Raw genomic sequence first — 22,787 nt, 5'->3', positions numbered from 1 at the left:
GTTACTCGGGTTCAAGAAGAAGAAGAAGAAGAGCAGCAGAGTCAAACCCACAGCTAACTTCGGGAAGTCTTTACAATCCTAATGTCTCTGAAGGTGCTGTAGCCTTTGTTTAGCCTTTTTTATTTAAAAAACAACAACCAACCCCAACCCCCCCCCCCCAGATGCAAATTCCTCGTGACAATGGAGGCTAAAGACAGGGCTCTTTCATAAGGTTAACAGGAATTAATTATTCTCCTCCAACATGTAGGAAAATATCACTCTATGGTTCAGTCAGGTTGGTTGGTCCAAACTTGAGAAAACAAGGTTCCCCCTCCAGGCACACCCGGTCATTGAAGCGCCACCAGCTCTTCCGGCAGATCGACCCAAACTCAACTACACGACGAAGCTTCTTCCCGTGTCTCCTCCTTGGCAAAGAAGGTCTCAAGATCGGTCAGTTTCTGAATGAGGAGGACGTCCAGTTCTCTTCCTTCTATGGCCGCCTTCTGTGCCCGAGTGTAGCCGCCCATCACTCGGACTCTGCTACGAGCTCTCCTCTTCCGGGGAATGGTGAAGTCCTGGAACTCCAAAATCCGTTTCCTCTTCTGCTGGCTGATAGAGATTAAAGACCCATTTTTCTCTTTTGGCTCTTCAAAAATGGTTTCCAGGCACCTGGGAAAAAAACCCCAAAGGGGTAAACTTCGGGCATCATCATTGTAATCTGAGCAAGGACCCAAAGCCCTTGTACACAATTAGCAACCGGGCTCAAAGCCAGCTATGTTTTCTCAAACCACGGAGCACAGGGATGTATACACCTCTGCAGCCATGGAGCAGATGTCGAAGGGAGACCCACTCAAGCCATTTCCCCACAACTTTCCTTTCTGCACCAAATCACCAAATCCCCCATTCCACGGCTGTGCTGTCTACAGACTCCCTGCTGGGGAACCAACCTGGTTGCCGGGGGAGATTTGTAATTCTGATTGGTGTAGATTTCCTCCAAGCTGAATTCGGTCTTCTTTAACCTGGAAGGCAAAAGGAGGCAGCAACTCACCACCAACTCATCTCGTTAACTAGTAACCTCACATTTCAAGAGCAGTTTCCATTCTTTAGTCAGAGAAGAGAAGACATTTAGCTATGTAGCAAAGCTGCTTTATCATGCCTGGGTGAAGCAAGACCCCTCAGGCAGGGACTCTTCGTCCCACCAGGGAGGGCATCAAATTGTTGCAAATGTTAGCAGCGTCATCGTCTCAGCTGCAGAGCTACCTATGGAGTCCAGAACTGTTTTTAAAGTATTTAAATAAGCAAATGCACATAAAACAACACTTTTTCTGCTGGTCTCAACCCCTTCCAGTAGGACGGCTGCTCCACCTCTCTCTCCCAAGCATCCCACTGACGATATTGGCACACAATCACAGAATCCCTTGGACCAACCACTCCTGTTAATGGGACAGCCTTGTTATCTCTGCTATGTGTCTTCCAGCTACAGCTGGTATGGAAGCTGGTGCCCATTTGCCGACAGGAGCACACTCATTCGGCTAAATGACACCTGGGTGTTGCAGGGGCCAGATCCAATTCAAGGTGCTGCCGGTTACAGCTTGGCCCCTTGTTCCTTCGGGGGTTGTCTTTTCCCTATCTCATCCTAATTTTTTATTATCAACTTTCATATAATCAGCCTGTATCCTTCCAGTAATAATACAGTCTTATTTCTTTTGTCATTTGTGGAATTGATCTTCTATTTATTTCCTTAATAAAATGTTTGTGGACTTCTCTCTGCAGCTTGTTGCTTGTAGCATCACTTAAGTAATCTCGATGCCCTCCATCTGCTATTTTAATCAGCTTATTTTTGGTTGTCAATTGTGCTTCTGAGAAATTTTCTCTCCTTAAATCCATCCTTTTTCCTCTTTTTTCTTCTTCCATGCCTTGAAATCTGGGGTAGAGTTCCTGTCGATCTAATTCCCTTTTCCATACTCTCCTTTTCCCACTTTCAACCACATTCACTCCACTGGTAAAGTAATCAGTTGTCTTGTCGTTATAATCATTTTCCCCTTCAATTTTTGGGACTGACCCCATCATTTTTTTGCTGTTATAAACTCTATTTTTTCCATCTTCTTCTCAATTCTCTCTGTTATTTCTAATAAATTTTGAATTCCAGGCAAGATGTTTTGCAAAGCTATTGTTTCTTTTGAATGTTGTGCCATTTTGACAAGCTAGTAGATACTGCCACTCTGGCTTTCAAAACTTCTTATATTAAATTAGCTTAAACACAAGTTCATTTATAATCTTCAAAAAATAAGGTTCTGTTTCTTTTCCTCTCCCACTGCCAGTAAGACTCTCAAAGTGCACCTGTAAAAACAATTTGTGCCCTTGCTTATCACTTTCTATAAACAAGTTGCCAAGCCTTGAGATTCAAAGTCAGTGAGATCAAAAGGAAAAGGGAAAGTGCATTGTTCCAAAAACTCAAGCCTCCAGCTTCCAAGTGGCAGTATTCCCACTCTCTAATGTTATTTCAAATTTAAAAGAAACAGAGTTCTCAAATAGAATTAATAGCAAGTAATAAAAGTCCTTGTTGAAATAAGACGACGACTTTAATCCATAGGTGAAAAAATAAAAATAAAAAAATAGAAGAAAAACTGATCCGTTCTCTTTTAAAAAAAGACTTGCAAGCACTTCAATTCACAAAGTAAAATTAAACACACTATCCAAAGCAATCCAATATAGGTTAATTCTGCCGCTTATTTTCTTCTGCTTTTGGATTTAATTTAACTTTTTCTTTAAAAAAATTTGGGCAGTCTTTTCCAAAACAATAGTTTCCTCACCAGATGGAGACACTTTCTCTTTCCGCTTCTCTTCCGTTCCGGAGCCGTCCCAACTTCATCAGCCTGAGGCTGGACTTTTTGTTGCCAGCCTGAAGAACTTCTCTTGGATCAATCAGGGACTTTGCGGTGTCCCTGAGATCAGCAAGACGTATTCTTCCTGTTCACTGTCTCTACGGGGCAGTTTAGGTCCGATTGGACCACCCAGCGGCAAAAGTATTGGCAGCAGTCTCGGAGCATCGAGTCCGCACGTCCGTATCGTCGCGATGTTGGCTCCTCCTTCTCGATCTGGGTTTTTTCAACCTGTGGGTACCTCTCGGCTGCTTTCAGAGAAGTAACCCCCCTGTCGTTCCTGACACCCTCCCCGTCCCTGGAAAGCACTTCAGTTAGATATGCCGATCCTCCCCAATCCTGGGAAGCTCCTAGGACTTCACAGGTGCCAAGCAAGCAGGCAGACAAAAGCAACGGTCCTACCTCTTTGGTCTGGGAAGCCCCATGGGGGTGAGGTTGGGGTCTGGCTTAGGAATCGTCTTCCGAATGCGGATCTGAGACACTTTCTTTGGCCTCTTCTCCGACTCGTCCTTGGGGGAGAAAAGAGAGACGTACATTTTCAGCATTAGTCCAGATGTGCCTTTCCCCATCTGCCCCTCTGGTTCACATGAAGGATGATCTCATCGTCTCCTCCCTCAAGTCCTTGAATGGCTGAGCCGACAGACAGTAGAACCACATGCTGACAGGAGGGGTCCCTGCAGTGGCTTTCCCAACCCTTATGCGGAACCCCACACTGGCGCTTCCAGGGGCCCTTAGAGATGAGGCGGCCCTGGAACTGATGCTGACTGAGAGTAACCGCCATCTCCATCCCCTTCAGCCCCAGCAGGCTTTCCTTCTCACACGTTCATTTCCACCCTCGGTCACTTACTCTACCAACAAAAACACGGTCTCCGTGCAGCAATGAAAAGCACCCGACAGCCAGCTTGAGTTTGTGCGAGGTCTCCTCTGCACTGCACCACTTACTTTTTGCAGCTGAGCTCCAGTCTTAGGCAATGCCGGGGCAGAAGCTTCGTGTCCCTCTCCAGAGCCAAGAGCTGGAAAGCCTAAAGGAGGGTGAGCCGGTTCCGGAGCTTGGCAAGATGTTGGCAACACCACAGACAAAATGGATTCCAACCTAGGAAAGGGGCAAAGGAAAGGAAAGGTGGCTGAGCCCAGTTTGGAGCTGAGATACCGTGGCAGTAAAGTGGCAGTAAAGTCAAGCATGGCAAGGAAAGTCAGAGGGCAAGAAACGGAGGTCAGGAAATCCAGGCGGTTCAACTAAATATCAAGGTTTATTGCAAGCTTAAACTCTGCAAGAATCTGAACTAACAGTCAAAGCAGGTTAGAGAAGAGAGAAGAGTTGATGGAATTCAAGGTGGGCTGGACTCTCTCGTGGCCATGAAGAGACTCCGAACTGATACCACTCAGCCTGGTCAACTCCCACATCGGGGCTGGTGGAGCCCTGAGCAACTGAAAAGGGCAAAGTAGGTTGCAAAGGGAACCTGGGTTGCCCCAGTTGATCTGAATAAACAGAGGAAGAGGCGGTGGGAAGTTCTGCGGAGTCCCCTTCATTAACCAGAAGAGAAACCCCCTTTCAGTGGGAGACTTAAAGCAGAAGAGTTCTCCAACCAGTATCTCAACTGTGAGCTAAGCAGCCCCCCAAAAGCCCCCCAGCTTCCATGCCCTCCTGAAGGCTCAGCTGCCAAGGCTCCCCAGCTGGGGGCACACAGGGCAACCCTGGGCATGGCCGGTGGCTTCAGGACGCTTCCTTTGCCTTCTGAATTTTTTAACTTTTAGGTTTTACTTTTAAGTTTTAACTTTACCTCCTTTTCAACCTTTCCTTTTACTTCTGATTCTTTGACAGGGAATCTTCGACTTCCAACTGTTTAGGGACCATTCAAACCTACAATGGCCCTGAAAAAAGTGACTTACGACCAGTTTTCAGACTTAACAACCGTCACATCATCTCCACAGTCACGTGACCAATATTCAGATGCTTGGCAACTGACCCTCACTTAACAACATATGCTAATTTAACAACGCAGCGATCCACTTAACAACTGTAGCAAGAAGGGACATAAAATGGGGCAAAACCCAGTTAGCAACTGTCTTGCTTAGTAACAGAAATCTGGGGCTAATCGTAAGTTGAGGACTACCTGTATTATGTAAACTGCCCAGAGACACTTAGGTAAGATGGTAGCGCAGAAATAAGGAATAAATTCTAAAAGGGAGGAGAAACACGGATAAAGGAAGACCTCAAGGCAAGCAGAACAGAAACGTTTCTTGTGTCTAAGGTTTTTTTTTAGGGGGGGTGTAGAGGAGGAGCGCACTGACCTCACATCCTTCTTCACAGCCCTGGAAGTGTCACTTGGCAGGCCGGGCACCAGGGGAGGCAAGCTTAGGCTGCTTAAGGGGGGGGGGGGGGGAGAATCACAGAAAACAAACAGAAAATTAGAACATAACACAGAATGAGATGAGATTCATTGAATTTATTTATTTATTTATTTAATTTGACTTCTTAGTCGCCCCCTCTCCCCCCAGGGAATCTATATTGCAAGGAGGAATGAGTGGAATTAGAGCTTTCTAGCACAGGGGTTTTCAAATTTGACCACTTTAAGACTTGTTGGGGCATTGTCCCAACTTGTCTGGGAATTGAAGTCCACAAGTCTTAAAAGTGGCCAAATTTGGAGACCGCTGGTCTAGGAAGCAGAAGTTGTGCTGGAGGTAAAAATGGACACCTGAGCTGGGTAGGAGGAAGCTCCCCCTGACAGCAGCTCGTCTCCCAATGGCTTCCTAGACAAGGGAAAACTTATCCCAGCCACCACCAAGCCCTCCTCCCTCCCACTCTGCCAGGACCTCTGAAATGGGTAGGAAAGGCCAGCCTCCAGAAGGGCATTCCTAGCAGGAGTTGGACTGAAGCAAGAGCCTCAACCAATGCAAATTCATGGGTTGAGCCCAAAGGGCAAGGGATTCTGCCTGAACACTGGAGAGATTGACTGAGTTCTCAGCTTCCAAGAGCCCTTCAGATGGACCAAGAGCAAGTCCACTTGCAGGCCGCAAGCGGTGAACGTTTGGCTCGGCCGTGGAGGGGGCAATGCGGGGGAAACGCTTCCTGCCTCCCAGCTCTGAGCCTTGGGGCCCAGGGCTCCTCCCTTTCATCAAAGCTTCGGCTGGAACTACTGCAGGGCTTGGTGGAAAGGCCATTCCGAAGCCATCTTTGCTTTGGCAAAAACAGGAGGTTGATTCTACGTGAGAGAGGATTAACCTTGGCCCAAGACTGAAGCCTCACGCAGGACCAGGAGGCTGAAACATAGGAAGAACGCTTGCAGGAATTGGAAGGCCTGATCTAGTGGGAAGACGGGTGTGGGCATCTTCCTGGAAACACCAGGGCATGGCTCAGTTGGCTAAATAGTTGGGACGCTGGCATAGATGCCACACCGTTTCTCCCAGCAAATTGAGGTCTGTGTGTGTGAGGAGTGTGTTAATGAGCCGATTTTACTGCCCTTTGGGTTGACATGATAGCAGGGTTCCAATATTTGCGGGGCTGCCCCAAAGAAGTGGGGGTCAAATTATTCTCCAAAGCACCTGAAGGCAGGATAAGCAATGGATGGAAACTAATCCAGGAGAGAAGCAACCTGGAATGAAGGAGAAACTTCCTAACAGGGAGGACAAGTAACCAGTGGAACAGAAGTTGCCTCCAGAAGTTGTGGGGGGCTCCGTCACTGGAGGTTTTCAAGAAGAGATTAGATAACCGTTTGTCTGAAATGGTCTCGGGTCTCCTGCTTGAGCAGCGGGTTGGACTAGAAGGCCTCCAGGTCAACAAGCAGAGGAGGAAGCAGGAGGCAAAACCTGGGCATTTGCAACCATTATAGGCAGGCACGGGGACTGTCACTCAACCGCCAGGACCAGGAAGCAGCCAGATTGCTGGGGGAAAGAGGCTGACTCGTAAGCCGCTTGGAGGGCTGCAAAGCTCTGGGAGGCGGAATCTAGGTTTGACTCTAAGGGTTGAGAGTTCAGTTCTAAGAGCAGAGCCTGGCTTGGAGTTTGCCAGGGGTGACGGGAACAAGCTCCTAATCCCAACAAGGATAAGAACGTTTGGAGGGAGTTGGAGGCTGGATGTCCCTTTGCAAAGTTTAAGACTTTGACCCGTTGTAAGGGCTAAGCACCAGACATGGATTTAGGTGCCTACATCTACTTGTAAATCTGAGCCCTGTGGAGTTAACGCTGCCGAGCAAAGGCTTATGGAAGATGTCTGCTGCAATGAAGTATTGGGCACATACTTCCCTGTTGTGGACCACAAACAGCCCTCATGGTGGCTGGGAGGGAGAGAAGCAGAGTCAGTGGGGTCCCCCTGAAGAAGCAGATTTACCCAAGATGCCTAAGGAAGGACCTGGAAGGCCTCCCACCCAAGAGAGAGAGAGAGAGAGAGAGAGAGAGAGAGAGAGAGAGAGAGAGAGAGAGAGAGAGAGAGAGAGAGACAGGCTGATTCCCAGGAGGAGGACAGGGCTTTACCTGGTTTGGTGGCTCAGGCCGGCCGTTGCAGGGAGGGCTGCTTGTCCCTTCCTGGGACCGGAATGCAGAGGAGTGGAATCGGAGAGATGGGAGGATGGTCTGTGCTGGCGCCAGATGGACAGAGCGCTGCCCAGCAAAGAGGGCCAGGAAGAGAAGAGGTCAGCCGACACACAAGTGCAACACTGGAATTCCTTGAAGCCTCGAGCAAACTGCAGCAGGCTCAGCCGCTGGACCGCTGGGCTTCGACTGCTGGGGCGTCTCCTCCTCCTCGTCCAAGCACGGAAGCAGCCGGGGGAGAACAAGGCTAAGGCTGTAGGGAGGCCGGGGGTCGGGCAGCCTGGACTGCAAGCAACGGCCTCTCCCTCCTTGGGGGCCGACGTGGAACTGGGCTCAGCGTCTGTCTGGATTGGCGTGATATCTGGGCAGCTCTGAGGCAGAAGGAAAGAGGGGCTCCACGTAGAGGGCTGCTGAGGCTGTGGACTCCCCAGGGCCAATCTGGGGATGAGGCTCGGGGACCCAGTCTTGGGGAGCTTCCCAGTGGGGCCAACGCCCATTTGGTGATGGAAAGACACAGGGAAAACCGGAGTGCTGCACCCGCAAGGACTGTCGCTGCTCAGCTCAAAGAAACAGAGGAGGGTCGACTCGACGGAATAAACGGGCAGAGGCTGGGAGCCCCCCATCTTGAAGCAGCGGCTGCTGAGCCTCAGAGGAGGGTTCAACTTTAAACTGACGAAGGAGAAGATTTCCAGCCTCCTCCTCCTCCTCCTAAGCGGGCCCCACTTGGCAGCTGAAGGAAGCAGCGCCCTGCGAGGTGGGAAGGGCAGGCATGGAGGGGGCAGCAATTTCTCAGCTAACCAGGAGAGTCTCGTCAACAAGGTGGCGTCTTTGGGCTGCCCGGTGAGCCAGGAGGTGGCCAGCGAGCTGCTCCGGTGGCCTTGTTGCTTTGCTGGGGGGTCCCAAAGAATGGCTGGTGGGGCTGCTGATTGTGCAGAATAAACAAGCTCCCCCTTTTCCCTGGGGACCGTCTCAGGGGGGCCCTTGGACGCCAGAGGTTTCGGTGCCCTTAGCCGGCGTGGCATGCCAGCTTTTATGCAGGCTGTTCTGGACACTTTCCCCAATGCTGGAAAAGGTTTTCGCAGGCGCAAAGACCCAAAGATGACAGTGCCTCTGCTCTGATCGCAGCCAACAGCTCGAGCGAAGCTGCCGAAAGCTCCCATGGAGTTAGGCCAGCAGTTGGCCTGCCACCTACGATTCCGGAAGAGAAGATTCAGGCTTGCCATCTCTCCACACCTCTGGCCCCTCTTTTGCCTTTTTGATTCGCTTCGCGTGTGGAAAGGGGGCTCCTGCTGCCGTCTCTTCTGCCCGGCCCTTCCTAGAGAAGCCAAAGTGCCCCGTGCGAGACCTCCCGGATCCTCAGCCTTCTCATCAGAGACACTGCCTGGAGGCTGTCCAATGGCAAGCCTTCTTCCCACTTGGGGCTTCGCTTTTGGGGGAGGCGGCTGAGGCCCTGCTTCAGAATCTCCCCTCCCGATACGCTCGTCTGGTCCTTTCTCTGGGCCTCCTGCCAGCTGCTGGCCGCTCCCTACCCTCAGCAAACGTCCTCCTTTAACCCTGGGCCATGTGGGGGAGCTTGCTAACCTCCCGTCTTTGGGGCCAGAAGGTGAGGACCCTGAGCTGCTGAGGGTTTCTGCCGCTTTCCTTGAGGCAGAGAAAAGTTTAGCCTGCAGTGCACAATTCGGGCTCCCCACATGCCACCACGTAACCAACGGCTCTGGGGAATCTTTGGCTTTTCTGGAATCAGATTCTGAAATGTCTTCAGCTGAGCCAAGGGGGGGTCCTGGGGGTATCGCGGCCTTGAATAAAAATGTGACCTTCCCACCCCTGAAAGGAAGCACTGAATTTTCCAGGAGGGTTTCTGAAGACGGTTCAGTGTCAGAAAGAAAGCGAGCTGGAAATCCTTCCGCCATCTCAGCCGTCAGGCCGGCCTCTCTTGGGTCAGCTCCCAAATCCTCTTTTGCCTCCCAGGACTGCTCTAAAGGATACAGGGGTACAATCGCCTCTGCTCTGGGAGCCTTGAAGGGCTGGCAGGTCCTCCTGCTGGTCAGAGGGAAGGCTGCAGCCACCTCTCGTCTGGGGGAGCTGCTCACTCTTTCGCTCTCCAAGCCAAAAGGCCGGCTGCAGCCATCAGCCCCTCTTTCAAGCAGGGCAAGGGGAGAGCCGTGAGCTTTCAGAGAAGGGAAGGTTAACGCTGCCTCCTCTTTTGGAAAGAAGCACATTCTTTTATTCTGGGAGCCTGCAGATATCAAACTAGACGTTTTCCTTTTTCTGTACGGTTTTAAAAGTAGTCCTTTCCTTCTTTCCTGGCCTTTAGTTTTGGCAGAAGCTGTTTGAAAAGGAGATGAAGCCAATTTACTGGCAGACAATAATCCATTTTTAAAATTGAGCTTCTCTGATGGGTTTTTGTGGACTGATTCAGAGGCAGAATGGAGACCGTTGGTCTTTGACTGAGGAGCCCGATTCTTCGCAAAATCACTCCGGTCCAGTGATTCAGAAGTAGACTCTGGGCATCCACAGAGTGTCCTGGGACTTTGTGATTCTAAAAAATCTTCATTCAGCAGGTTGCCAGTAAATCCTGACCCCTTATTGTTGTTATTGGATGATTCAATGATGATTTCTGGAAATGGACCGTGATGATATTCTGTTAAAAGTGCAGCAGCTGGCGGAGGAGTCCCCTTCCGCTCCATCTTTGAATGCAATGATTCGTTTTTACTACACCGGACATGTTTTATAGCCGAACTAATCACAGTTTGCAAATCACGATGATTTAGTTTATTGTAGAAAATGAAGGAAGGCTGCTGGCATCCTAGAAACTCTGTCTTTGGCGAATCGTTTTTCTGTTCAAACAAGGTGCAACTATCAAGGAAATAACACGGATAAAGAAATATTTTCATCTGATAAAAAATGGGTTCCCTCTGCCGAGCTGAACGCTTAGTACATAAAGAAGAGCCTTTTTCATTTAAATAATTCCATGCTGGGGAAGAGGGGTGAATCCGATATTGTTCTTGTTCTTCTAGGCACTGACCTTTTCTAAAAGCGGCTCTACAAAGAAGGAAAGTTCTGCTCAGGTCTCCATCAAATGCCAGCTTAAGAAACAACCCAGTATTGTTCTGTCCTGTTGCCTTTTCCGTTGTTTTCATTCCACCAGCCCCAGTGCCAAGTGAAGCTTTGCGGACTTCTCCTCTTTCACGGGGAGGGAAAATATCACTCTTGCTCTCCAGAATACTTTCTGAACCATCGAAAGCATCTCCTCCATTAACACGCCTGTTTTCAGCTTCTGCCTTTGACAGATTAGAGCAAGGAACCTCCAGGGGAGGAGCTGAGTCCAAGCCCACCCAGTCATTTCTGTAGGGAGACCAAATGAAACATTTCTGTAGGGAAAAGAATCTCGCGCTGGACTCCAAAAGGGCCGGGCTTATTCCCAAGCTGAAAGAGATTTGGGGGGATGCCCCTCTTCTGCCTTTTTGTAGACCCTTGCAATCAAAGAAGAGATTTCTTGCCAAGGCGTAGATCTCCTCTGGAGCAGAAGAAAGATCATTCACGGTCCAGTCACTCAAGCGGAGGAGGGCTTTTCTCCAGAAGGGCTCCATGGCTACCTCCCCATTCCCTGCCCCTCTCAGCACCCATCTGACCGTCTCCCAGGCCCCTTCCTTCATTACCGCCTGGAGCCTGCCACTGGCTTGACCTGGAGCAGATGCTTTCTTGTGATGAGGACAGGACCCGGCCTTTCGCATCACAATGACTCCCTCTGGAGACAGGCTGCCCAGGGGCCCTCCGGGACCTACGCTTGGGCCAGCCTTCTGGGCAAATGGGGGTGGGCCAGGGGGTTGAGGGACTTTAAGGCTTTTTCCATCAGCAAGCAGGCTGACCTCCGTGAGGCGGAAAGAACTGCTGGCATCCCGAGGCAGAGCAAAGTCACAGAGCAGGAGGGCTGTCCTCAGACTGTCCTTGGGCTCCACTCGGAGGGGCAAGCCATTTCCCCCCAAGCCCAGCTGGGGAGCCAAGCAGCTGGGAAAGGCAGAAACAGACTTTAGACGGCAACTGTTCTGGAAGAACCCAAAGTTCTTTCTTTTCAGCAAAAGAGCTCCATTTCCTTTCCCCAAAGTGGTACGTTTTTCATGGCGGAGAGAATCTTGGATGCCGCTGGGCTCTGAAGAGCTCACTCTCAGCTCATCTTCAAAGGCTGCCTGGGCAACATCACAAAGGGGGGAGCGGCCAATTTCGGAATGCCGGTCTTTTGGCACGGTTAGCTGTCCAGCTGGTCTTGGAAATCTGCCGTGTTCCAAAGGAAAATGTTCTCCACCCCCTTTGCAGCAGCAGCAGCAGCTGTGCACAGCAGGCCCTTTCTGGATGGCAACTGGATGTCCTTTATGCACAGGGCTGGAAGGAAGATCCACGCCGTCTTCCCCCTTGTGCTCGTTGTTGGACAGCTCTCCCCGAGGGCTCCCTGCCTGCAACGGAGCCTCAGCCGTTTGCAGCTCAGAGGCTGCTCCCAGATCGTCCATCCTTCCACCGCTCGGATTGCTCTTGAAGCTCCCCCCTTGCCCTTCATAGGCCGCCTCGGAGACATCCATGCGCTCCCCCCAAGGTGTGCTGCCTTGCAAGGCCTGACCTGTGGTTTCAAGCCTCGTGCCTGGTGGGCAAACATCCAAAGGCAGAGCAAGGCGGTGTTCACTGGGTGGGCCAAATGCTCTTTGCTGAACTGATGAACGACTGTTAAAAACGGCCTTCATTTCTTGGCCTAAATTCCGAAACGTCTCTTCCGCAGCCTGCCTGGCACAGGCTGAGAGTTCCTCTCCTTCTTCTTTGGACGAGTCAGGACGGAGAGGCTCTTGAGAGGCTAAGCTGCCACTTCCTGAAACTGCAACTCCACCTGAGCACGCACCTGTCCTCGCTTGGGCCCTGGGCTTTCCCGTGTTACAATAGAGCCCAGTCCCACCAGCCTTCATACCTGGCGCTTCTTTCGGGAGCCTGGATGGCTTTTCAGACGCCACTTGCACTTTCGCTGGGCTTTCTTCTAGAAACACAAAAGGAAAACAGGACTAAGGTGGTATCATCCTCTTTTGAAACAATCCTAATCCAGATTGTCCTCACACACACACACACACACACCATGTTACAGCAGAGGCTCCTGTGCCTAACACTCTGCCTCTCCGCGGTGCCCGTCCTCACCCCCCTCAAAGGAAGCAAGTCCTCAGCTGCCCCCACCTTTCAGAAAAAAAAACCCCTTGGGAATCCTTCCTAAACACCCATAAATGTAAGGACTCAGTGTCCTCATCCACTCAGCAGGTGCCCTGGAGGCAAAACCCGGGAAAAGGCCACCCTTGGCACGCAGGAGAAAGGAAGCTTCATTTCCTGTCGCCACCTGCCTGCAGGTTTCCACACAGAGGATTATGTGGAGGAGCAGCCGGGGGAGGGGAGGGGGGGGCTCCGGTTCATGGCAGCCACGCCTGACTTCTGCACAGCGAGGTCCCCCCACGCAAGGCCTGGCATCAGCAGGACACCCGCTGCTCTGTGGACGTGCCAGAACTCCAAGAAGGTTCTAGAATTCAGCAGGCGTTACTGCAGAGTCTATGATGAAAGCCAGAGGAAGCTTCAGGTGTCCCTGATTCAGGGCAGGAATCAATGGAGGGACTCAGAAGTCATCCTGGCCAAAGACGAGGAGGAGCCGGGAGCATCTTTTCCACTCCAAAGGAGGCTCCATCTTTTAACTTTCCCTTTTGTTTTATTGTAATTATTTGGATCGTTTGGAGTTGCCTAGTTGAGAGTTGGGCAGAGTACCAGTTAATAAATTAGTAATTGATTTTTCATTAATATAAGGTAAAGGTAAAGGTTCCCCTCGCACATGTGTGCTTGTCGTTCCCGACTCTAGGGGGGCTGTGCTCATCTCCGTTTCAAAGCCGAAGAGACAGCGCTGTCCGAAGACGTCTCCGTGGTCATGTGGCCAGCATGATTCAATGCCAAAGGCGCATGGAACGCTGTTCCCTTCCCACCAAAGGTGGTTCCTAGTTTTCTACTTGCATTTTTTAATGTGCTTTTGAGCTGCTGGGTTGGCAGAAGCTGGGACAAGTCACGGGAGCTCCCTCCGTTATGTGGCCCTAGGGATTCTAACCGCTGAACTGCCGACCTTTCTGATCAACAAGTTTAGCATCCTAGCCTGAGCCACCACGTCCCATAACGTATGATATACATTAAAAAAAAAAAAAAACAATCCTAGGAGGGAACTAATCTCTGCTGCTCAACTGGAGAAATTCATGAATGGGGACCCACCTTCTCCCCCATTGAGGACCATGGAAGCTTTTGCAGAGGGCAGCCGTGAGGCTAGGCGAAGGGGTGTCAAACGCAGCCCACGCCCACCCCAACTCCCTGAAGGGAAAAATCACTGTGAAACGTCAAGTGACGGCAACACGACGTCACGAGTTTGATATCCATGGGCCAGGTGAAGGGGAAGTTTGCTAGCAACTTGACAGTCTCAATATAACTGATGAACCATTATTATCCTTCTCAATAAAAAGAGGTCATCCACATTTTTAGATAAGGATCTTGCTAGATGCTGGCTGGGGAATTCTGGGAGTTGAAGTCCACACATTTTAAAGCTGCTGAGGTCGAGAAATACTGCATGACTTCACTTTGATGGTACTCCCTCGCTAGCCCAGCTATAATATCCCTGCTTAGGTACACTAGCAATGTAGCCCAAGGGCTTAAGCCACTGGCAATAAATCTTTTGCATTTATACGCAAAGTAAGGAATGATAGGCACTGCTAAGCAAAATGCTTGTAAAACCATCCCTCAGAATAGTGAAGACAGGTACACACACACACACACACACACACACACACACTTATAAAGTCCATTTGGTGTAGGGAGTGCAGGCATCAGTCCAGAAACCAGGAGACTGTCCTTCTACTCCTGCCTTGGCCACAAAGGCAGCTGGGTGACCTTGGGCCAGTCCCTTTGGGTGATGCAATGCATGGATAACCTTGAGGAAAGGAAAGGCCAGCTGCTGCCTAGGAAACCATCGGACAAGAGAGGCAGCTACCTCCAACTCTGGAAGGGCCCATCCTAATCAACCTAGCAGTTAAAGGGGGTGGAGGGAAGGTTGCATTTTCAGGCTTGCAAGAATCTGTTAATGCAGCCTGACAATAAAGTAAACTTAGCTCATCCAGTCACATTTCCTATCTGGTTTACTCAGGAAAGCCAACATTAACCTTGCAAGTCTTCTACTTCCTTCCAAAGAGAGGAATTTCAAGAATGGCTTTGGATCCCCAAGGAGCATCTGGAAGCCATGTTGTGGCAGCATCAGCAGCAAGCAGATGCAGAGGACTAACTTTCAGAATGCCATCCAACAGCCAGCACAGCAACTGGGGCAGAACGTGCCTCAACCAGAGGCCCCACAAGTTCTTTTGCATGCTGGAAGTGTCTGAAGGGGGGAGTGAAATAATGGAATGCAGGGATGGCCTTGAGAGGTAGGGAGAGAAGAGGCTGCCTAGGAAACAATTGGCAAGAGAGGCAGGGCTCCTCAAAGGCTTAATGGTCAGAGAAGCAAAGAAAAGAAAAGAGAAAAATAGAAACAGAAACGGAATAAAAATGTTATTGTCACTTTAAATGTATACTAATCAGCATACATTAAAATGAAATTTTGTTGCATTCATATTTCTAAAAGATAACCATTATGCATACACACACACACACACACACGTATGACACAGAGAAACGTCACAGTCTAGTTTGAATGTATACATATACATGGCAGGGAAAAAAGAAACCCGAGAGTTTTATGCCAGAGGGGTGGCATATGGATCAAAGTTGCTCCAGAATCTAGTAATCCTACAATAGATACTTTGAAACCTCCTCCGGGAGGGAAGCAGCGGAAACAGATCCTAAAGTGGGTGCGTGGGGTCTCTAACAATGCTTCGAGCTCTATGCACATAGCGCTTATAAGCAGTATCTTGAATGACAGGAAGTGAGCGTCTTATAATCATCTCAGCTATCCTTACCTCTCTCTGTAGGGGCTTTCTATTTGCTACCACCAAAGCAAACAGGGGTGCAGTTTGTTAAAACATTCTCAATTGTGCCTCTGGGGAAAGGGGCCAGGACAGAAGGAGAAAGATGTGCTCCCGATCCAACGCAGGAAATGCAGGCACTGTTTTGCACGCTCACTGAAGGTAATGTATGAAGGACCTGCCCTAATTCAACATATAGTTAAAAATGGCAGGCGGGAAGTTTGTGTTTTCAGATTTTCAAAAATATGTCAACGTGTCAATATGAGAGTAGATTTAGGTCATCTATTCGTGTCTCCTGTCTGGTTTACTCAGGGAGGCCTGACCGAAGGAAGCAAGGGCAAACCACTCTTGAAAAATCTTGCCAAGAAAACTACAGGAACTATTTATGTATGCAAGCATGTATGATATATGTATATATGTACCGGTATATACACAGGTACATATTCATATATATATACATGGAACGTTCACACACACAGAGTGCCTTTCAGTCACAGTGAAGTGGGGAGCAGATTTTCCCCACCTCAAATGGGTCTTAGCAGCAACATTTGCGTTTGCAAATCAAAACCACAAAAATGTGTATGATCGTACCTAGCTTCTGCAGCAAGTCTTTTATTTCAAGGCAGGAAGGACTTGAAACGCGTTCTCTCCCCTTCTGGGTCAGCTGGAACTCCTTCTGAAAGGAAAGCAGGTAAGTTAATTGGCAGAACACTAGGAAGACGAGCAGAGCTGTGGGGAAAGTCAGAATTTCCCGAAAACCTTTCCGGGCAGAGCAACAGCATCCCAGCCCATCCGTGCTCGGAGGCAGGTTTGTCACAGCACCGGTCTGGCTTTGCAGATCAGCAGGGGTGGGAGGGAGAGGGGGTGGTTCTGCGTATGCAGCTCCATTTGTGCAAGTGGCAGGCACGCGTACCGGCCATTCACACAAGTGGAACTGTGCATGGGCTCGCTTGTGCTTCCACGGCCTGGTTCCAAATGGGCCTCAGACTCCTGTGCCTAGAGAGTCACAAGCTGCCTTCTAAAATCAACTGACCTCCGACTTCCAACAACATGAGGGTCTGAGATTTACCAGCCGCCAATAGTTGGAGGAGCAGTTTTCTCTCCAAACTGCATCTCTCAAGGAGCTTTCAGTTTTCTAATAGTCTAATATTTTTTGCTGGTTTCAAGGACTGCTGCCCATGTTACTTTCTTGCAGCCACCAAGAGCCTTGTGGCTCCTTAAATCCCAACAGATTTATTTCTGTAGCATAGCAGCTTCTTTAGGCGAGAGCCCCACTCAACCATCAAATGCATGAGATGGTACCTATTTGGCACATATATATACATACGTACAAAGGGAAGTAAAACATATTGAAACGTGGGATTAGCTCCTGGCTGCCCTGCAGAATGGAGAAGAGAAATGCTGGGACATCCTCCCTGGGACCCTGGAAAAAAAAGCCCTATACCTAAATTCTGTGTATTAAGAGAGAGTTTTTATGCCCTTCAACACCCCCAGGGCCTCCCTGTATGCCAGGCTGGCGCCTATTAATGTCCACTATATTACACCTTCTTTTTTTTACTGTTTTAATTAAACTGAAAACACACACAAAAACACTCTTCATTACATCTTCCAGAAAGCATGTCGATTGGTTACAATTAAATTTTGTGTGTTACTACAATCATTCTTTATACTTCATTCAAATTGAATTGTACATTTTAAATCAAAAATCTTTATACCATCACTATACCAACATTCTCATTTAACTATATTTGTTTGAAAGTACTTGTCTAGTCAAATGTCATGATGAGTTATCTGTTAACGAATAAACATTTTAAAACCGAAAACATTCTATAAGCAGCTACAACGTTCTACTTATTTATCACCTAGAATTAACTATTTTTTTTTATTTTTCTTATTTTTTTTCCATTCGATTATGTTTTATTTGGGTTTCACCATTCTTAACTTTCTTATTTTATATAAAAATATATATTGCACCTTCTAATTGCCCATTTCTCAGAGTTTGGGGGGCTGAAGGTGCTTTTCAGTGGGGCTGCTCTGGCCGCTTCCTTGTGGGCCTTTGGGAACCTTTTAAACCCAGGAATTGTCTTGGGAAAGCCTTTCTGGGTCTCCCTTTGGGGCCCCCTTGGCTTTTTCTTCTCTTTTCGCCTCCGTTGCTCTCCTTTTTGTGCTCTTCTGCCTGGCTTCAATTCTAATCCCTCCACGGCTGATTTATTCCTCTTATGTCTGCACCGGAAAGCACGGAAAGTCCTTTGACTTTGGAGGTGGCCTAAAAGTATTATAAATAAACGCATCAAGAAAAGAAGGAGATTTCATTTTTAAGGCACCGGGAGATGCTAAAGCGAAGGGAGGCTTTGGCCGCAGCAGAGCCCCTTTCCTGGCTGGGGGTGGGGAGCCTTCCAAGCGTTGAGAGCGACCTCCGCTTCTTACCTCTCCCGCCCGCCCGCTTCCTCCGCAGGTGGGCAACCCCGCCCGGGCGCCTTCCCTCGGGCCTTCCGCGCACCTTTCTAAGCCGCCTCCGCCCCGCGTCTCCTGCTGCTGCTGCGGGGGCGAGGCTTGGCCGGGCGAGCGGGGCCTCCGAAGGTCCCGGCCATGCGGTTCCCGGGGCAACGCCAAGCCCGGCCTCTCGCCCGCGGCCCCCGGCGCCGTACAAGGGGCGGCCGAGGCGGGGCGCTGGGCGGGCAGGGCGTCCCCCGGGCCGGCGGCGTGGAGCTCCCGCCCCGCGGAGGACATCCCGCCTCAGGCCGCCTTGGCGTGGCCGTTCCCGGACGGAGAGGCGGCTGTTGGCGGGGACGCGGCGGCCCCGGACAACCTCGAGGCCTCCGGAGCCCCCCTGGGCCCCGGGAAAAGCGCCGCCGGGTGCGGCGCGGCGGCTACCTCGATGGGCGGCAGGCCGCAGCCCAGTGCGCCGGCTCCGGCATCGCGCCGCTCTCGCTCTCCGCTGGGGCTGCAGCTCTATGGTCGCATCCTTCCTCATCCGGGCACCGGCCGGGAGCATAGAGAGGCGAGGGGCGGTTTCCGGGCGCGGACTTCCGGAGGAGCCCGAGGCGAAGGCCCCGCCGGGTGAGTTGCTGAGGAAGCGGCTCGCCGCGCCCGTCCCGCCCCGCACCCAGGCGGAGGTGAAGGCGGCGGCAGGAGCCCCGACCGCCACCACGCCTCGGAGGCCGGAATCGGCGTCCCCTCGAGTAGGAAGCGAGGGCGGCTGGGACCGGGCGCTTCCTTTAGGCCTCGCCCTGCGCGGCGGCGGTTTCTCCGCTTGCAGGGGAGAGGCCTCTGCCGGGGAGAGCGAGCGAGGAGCGGAGAGCAGCGCCTTCCAGAGTCGGCCCTGCGCTGCCCGCGGTAGAAGCGGAGCCGCCGGTCTCTCTCTCCGCCTTCGGGGCCTGAGGCGACGATCCAGGATAAGGAGCGAGGAGGATGGACGCAGCCTCGCAGGTGGCCCCTCCGCCGCCAGATCCCAAGCCCGACCCCGGGACCGCCTTTTGCAGCCCGTGGGACGCTTTGGGGGCTCCGTTTTGGCCCCCAAGGATAAACGCATGAGCTCTCGCAGCTGGTGGGCTTTTTCTAGGGAAGAGGCCTGGCACGGCAGCCTCCGTTGATGTCCCTTAAAGGCTGGGCTGGCCTGGTCTTCAGGAGGCTCCCCAACCTGTGAAGGGGGCTGGAGGGACCTTAGAGCTCTGGATTATTTAGCCATCGCCCTTAGACTTATATGCCAGGGCTTCTACAGCCCTCTCTGAGCGGTTGACAGAGTCAGCCTCTTGCCCCCAACAATCTGGATCCTCATTTTACCCACCCTGGAAGGACGGAAGGCTGAGTCAACCTTGAGCCGGTCAGGATTGAACTGCTGACAGCCGGCAGTCAGCAGAAGCAGCCCAAAGTGCTGCATTCTAACCACTCTCACCACCAGGGCTCATTTACGTGATCCTCTTTCCTGCAAAGGGGCATCCTGGGGACAAAAGCTTCCTTTTCCTTCAAAATAAGCTGTTTATCACAAAAGGCTCATTGCAGCCTGGCCAAAGGAAATCAAATGTGGATTTCCAAAATGGGCCGTGCTGTCCATAAACACAACATTTTAAAAGTCTGGACTGAGACCAGGCAGGGGATCTTAGACTTTGATATGCAGAGGGTTGCCTCATCCCTCTTGTCTTGGTGAGTGAGATACTTCACCTCTCCCAAATCCTTTTCCTCACCTCTTGTGCCCTCATAAATAAGGGCACTTCCTTACGCTGGGCCACTTAGATGCCCTTTCCTGAGAGTGAGAAATCCCTGCTAAGATTATTTGGAATGTGTTTGCATATTGAAATTGAACCAGCTGTACACATGTTCAGTTGAATTGTCCGAAAGATCGTTGTTGGGCATTGGAGCTAATCTCCCCTTTAACTGTAAAACTTTTAAGTTGGTCCTAATGGGCAGCTAAAACATCACTCTTATGAAGTTTCCAAAAAAGTGATCAAATTTTCTGCTTGTGGAAATCGATCAGAACAAGCCATTGGATCAGAACAAAATCTAATTAGGCATATCTGTTAGAAAAAGGATTTTTCTATTGGATGCTTTGTATTTTAATTATTTCTTTAGTCTATGATCGTACAGAAATAAACAATATATAAAGCTGTTGGCACCTGTGATTTTATTTTGCTTTGCTTTGGCTTCCTCACAGCATATAATGGAAGAGGAATAGCTTCTCATGTATTGCTTTGTTCTGCGGAAAGTAGAAAGTTGTCTAATGCCTGATTTGTGATAATCAAGAAGATCAAGAATTTGGAAATCAAGATGAGAACCAACAAAGTTTACAAGCTTGTCATACACAAGAAAGGCTTCGGAAGCAGCGGTCAGTAGTCTCATTGAGTGCGGCTGGGCCTTGGGTGCCCTGAAGGTGCAGGAAAACACTAATCAATCTTTTGCCCCCTGGGTGCAGAATCTTCCAAGCTGTGCAATGTCTGGAGAGCAACAAGGCCTTTTAGGGCAAATTTGAGGTTCCCAGATGAATGATAATAATAACACTTACTTGTAAAGCAGTCTGGGGAAAAATGCACTCTTGTTCAGTGGGACGTTGTCCCTAATAAGGTTGCTTAAGGTGTTAAAATCATTTATGTTTATAACTGACCAACTTTATAATGTGTTCCATCATATGCAGGGAGACTAAGACATGCCTGCTTAGTTTATTCTTAGGATGAGGTTTGGATTTGAAGTGAGCGTCCCTGCTCTCACTTGCCATGTTTTCTCAATTTAAAAACTCTGTCATGGCTGCCTCTTTCCTATCTCAGCTCTATGAGCTGACCGTGAATTTAGCAAGGGTGGGGCGGAAGGAGGGAAAGTTTGAACCGCAAGGAAGGAGGACGGAAGCCCAGCTGAGCCTTGTGAATAGCTCCAGCCAGCCAAGGTCAACTATCTATGCAGAGCCGGGAACTGATAATCTGTTTCCTGAACAATAGACAAGCACCTTATTTTTTTTTTTGGGGGGGGGGGTGAGAGGAAAAATTATTTGGCATTGTTTGAACAGAAAAATCTCAGATTCAGCATATGCTGCTTCTGTAACCACCTAAGCTTTAGTGAAGTGTATTCTTGGAAAAAGCAAATGGCCAGGAGTCTTTCTTTGCTAGATGACTGAGGGAGACGGTTGACACTCTATTTTCTCTGTATATTTCCCTCACCTGGGCACTCCTCCTATCTTGGGTTTCTCCGCTTTAGTGGCATTGAGGATAACTTTGGAACTGCTATGAAAGTTGCTCTAAACTACAAACATCTACAGGGTTCTTCTCCAACTCTCCTTTTCAGATGATGAACTTATGGTGAACCCCAAAGTATTTCTTCAGATCAAGTTGGGAGATATAGTGGAAATAGCCCACCCCAATGATGAATACAGGTGACTCTTGTGGCTCGGTCTGCTTTAGGACATAATGCATGATGGGGGGGGGGGGCGGTTAGGGTTAGAAAGGCCTCAGCACCACAAGCTGAACTGGTGTTTTTGCTTTAGCTGGAGAATAGTGGGAGCTGCTGGGAAGTCTGGGGCAGCCAGTCAGATGGAGAAGGACTTGTGACTGTTGCTTTGTTTCAAAAAGGCAGATATTGCCTGCTTCCATTTGGGGCTCTTGGTGGTATAGAAAACATCAGCATGTAATAATATTATATCTATTAACAAACTTGTAGAAACCAAGAACATACAATGAAAAACCCTTAAAAGCTTGAGGGCAACAAAATGTTCCTAAATGGTGACCAGTAGGACTGCTTTGGGAGTTTTACTTGGCCAGAGGCATGGGAAATTTGAAATTCTCGATCTTCTTGGCCGAAGTGCTTTTTGGTTGCTGGAGAAACCCTGTTCCTGATTGTCACTCTTGCTTTCCAGTCCACTCCTCATGCAAGTGAAGTCGCTCAAGGAAGACTTACAGAAAGGTGGGATTTTTCTCTCTGTATTGAAAACTGCCAGTTCTCATTAACTGCCAGCCACTAACCCACTAACCAGAGAGAGCAATTTATTGTATATTCCTTTGATTTCTATTCCCCCTTTTTTGCAGAAGCTCAAAATAAAGCTTCTGCCTTCCACATATCATCACACAGTGGTGACCCTACCGGTGAAATAAATTAGATGGGGCTAGCTCAGGCCCAGCTATGACCTTCCAAGGCTGCGTGTAGAGGACTGTTCATAAGCAGAGGAGCTGGTCTGTGCCATAAGCTTTGAAATGAGCTTGGCCCTTAGGCAGTTTGCACAAATTTGCACAAATCCATCAGTCGGTAGGACTGTGTTTTGCACTCGAGAGAAATCTCTTCTCAGGAAAGAGCAGAGGCAGCCAAGGATATCATCCTGTTCTAAGGGTCTAGATCAAGCATATCCAATCCGTGGCCTGTAGGCCACATGTGGCTGTGGACCCATAAGATCATAAACTTCTAACATTGTTATGTGACTTATATACATTAACTATATTTTATATGCAGCCTTCACTCATGTAAGCCAAAAGGTTGGACACCCGTGGTGCAGAGTAAAATATTCACTTAAGATCTACTTTTGGGAGATCTGGAAGAAGTCTGGGGTTTTCGTCTTCCAGTCCTGGAGCAGGTGTCATGATGAGTCCAAGAGCAGCCCTGAGCTCCAATGGTCGGTCTTTGATCCCTGGTCAATTGCTTGCAGTGAGACTTGAGCCTCTTAAGGCTGAATCACTGGGGAGAGATACTGCTGGGTTGGCCTTCTCGTAATTCAAGCCAGGTGGGAATTGGCACCGTTCTGTATGGGAGAACCTTGAATCGTTGATCACTGCCAAGTTTAGATGGGACTGATGACATGCCAGACTTCACTTCCCAAATAGCAGGCATTGTTGATTATTTCTGGAACAGGTATCATTTATGCCATTTCCATCCTACACTGGGGCTGGCTCTCAAGCCATCTTTTTAGGAGGATGGGTTCCTGGCT

General features: G+C 49.7%; 2 protein-coding genes across 9 annotated transcripts in view; one reads left to right on the top strand and one right to left on the bottom strand.

The window, feature by feature from the left end:
* Positions 1–145: 145 nt before the first annotated feature.
* On the bottom strand, positions 146–18,121 carry PRR14L (proline rich 14 like; the record flags this gene model as incomplete). Of its 4 annotated transcripts, none has more annotated exons than XM_081966667.1 (8): positions 146–648; positions 927–998; positions 3,264–3,370; positions 3,804–3,954; positions 5,154–5,225; positions 7,332–12,405; positions 15,983–16,067; positions 17,819–18,121. In XM_081966667.1, 8 exons carry the CDS (start codon positions 18,119–18,121, stop codon positions 369–371), a joined length of 6,144 nt encoding a protein of 2,047 aa, XP_081822793.1. In that variant the 3' UTR covers positions 146–368. The 4 variants fall into 4 exon arrangements, with proteins under 4 accessions (XP_081822793.1, XP_081822796.1, XP_081822795.1 ...); XM_081966670.1 differs by having other exon boundaries at positions 5,154–5,222; XM_081966669.1 differs by having other exon boundaries at positions 7,332–12,402.
* A 184-nt stretch (positions 18,122–18,305) lies between these two features.
* DEPDC5 (DEP domain containing 5, GATOR1 subcomplex subunit) overlaps positions 18,306–22,787 on the top strand; it is a 52,568-nt gene continuing 48,086 nt past the window's right edge. For 3 of the 5 annotated variants that reach the window (XM_081966672.1, XM_081966671.1, XM_081966673.1), the window contains exons 1-4: positions 18,306–18,451; positions 20,043–20,213; positions 21,161–21,248; positions 21,729–21,775. In XM_081966672.1, the coding sequence (XP_081822798.1) occupies positions 20,156–20,213; positions 21,161–21,248; positions 21,729–21,775 (193 nt within the window). In that variant the 5' untranslated portion in view covers positions 18,306–18,451; positions 20,043–20,155. The remainder of the gene's footprint in view (positions 18,452–20,042; positions 20,214–21,160; positions 21,249–21,728; positions 21,776–22,787) is intronic. The other 2 variants (XM_081966674.1, XM_081966675.1) reach the window with 2 other exon arrangements.

This window comes from Natrix helvetica, assembly GCF_964273705.1.
Source record: "Natrix helvetica genome assembly, chromosome: 14".
Taxonomy (NCBI): domain Eukaryota; kingdom Metazoa; phylum Chordata; class Lepidosauria; order Squamata; family Natricidae; genus Natrix; species Natrix helvetica.
Note: the sequence above shows the minus strand (reverse complement) of the source record. Positions and strands in the feature narration are given on the sequence as shown.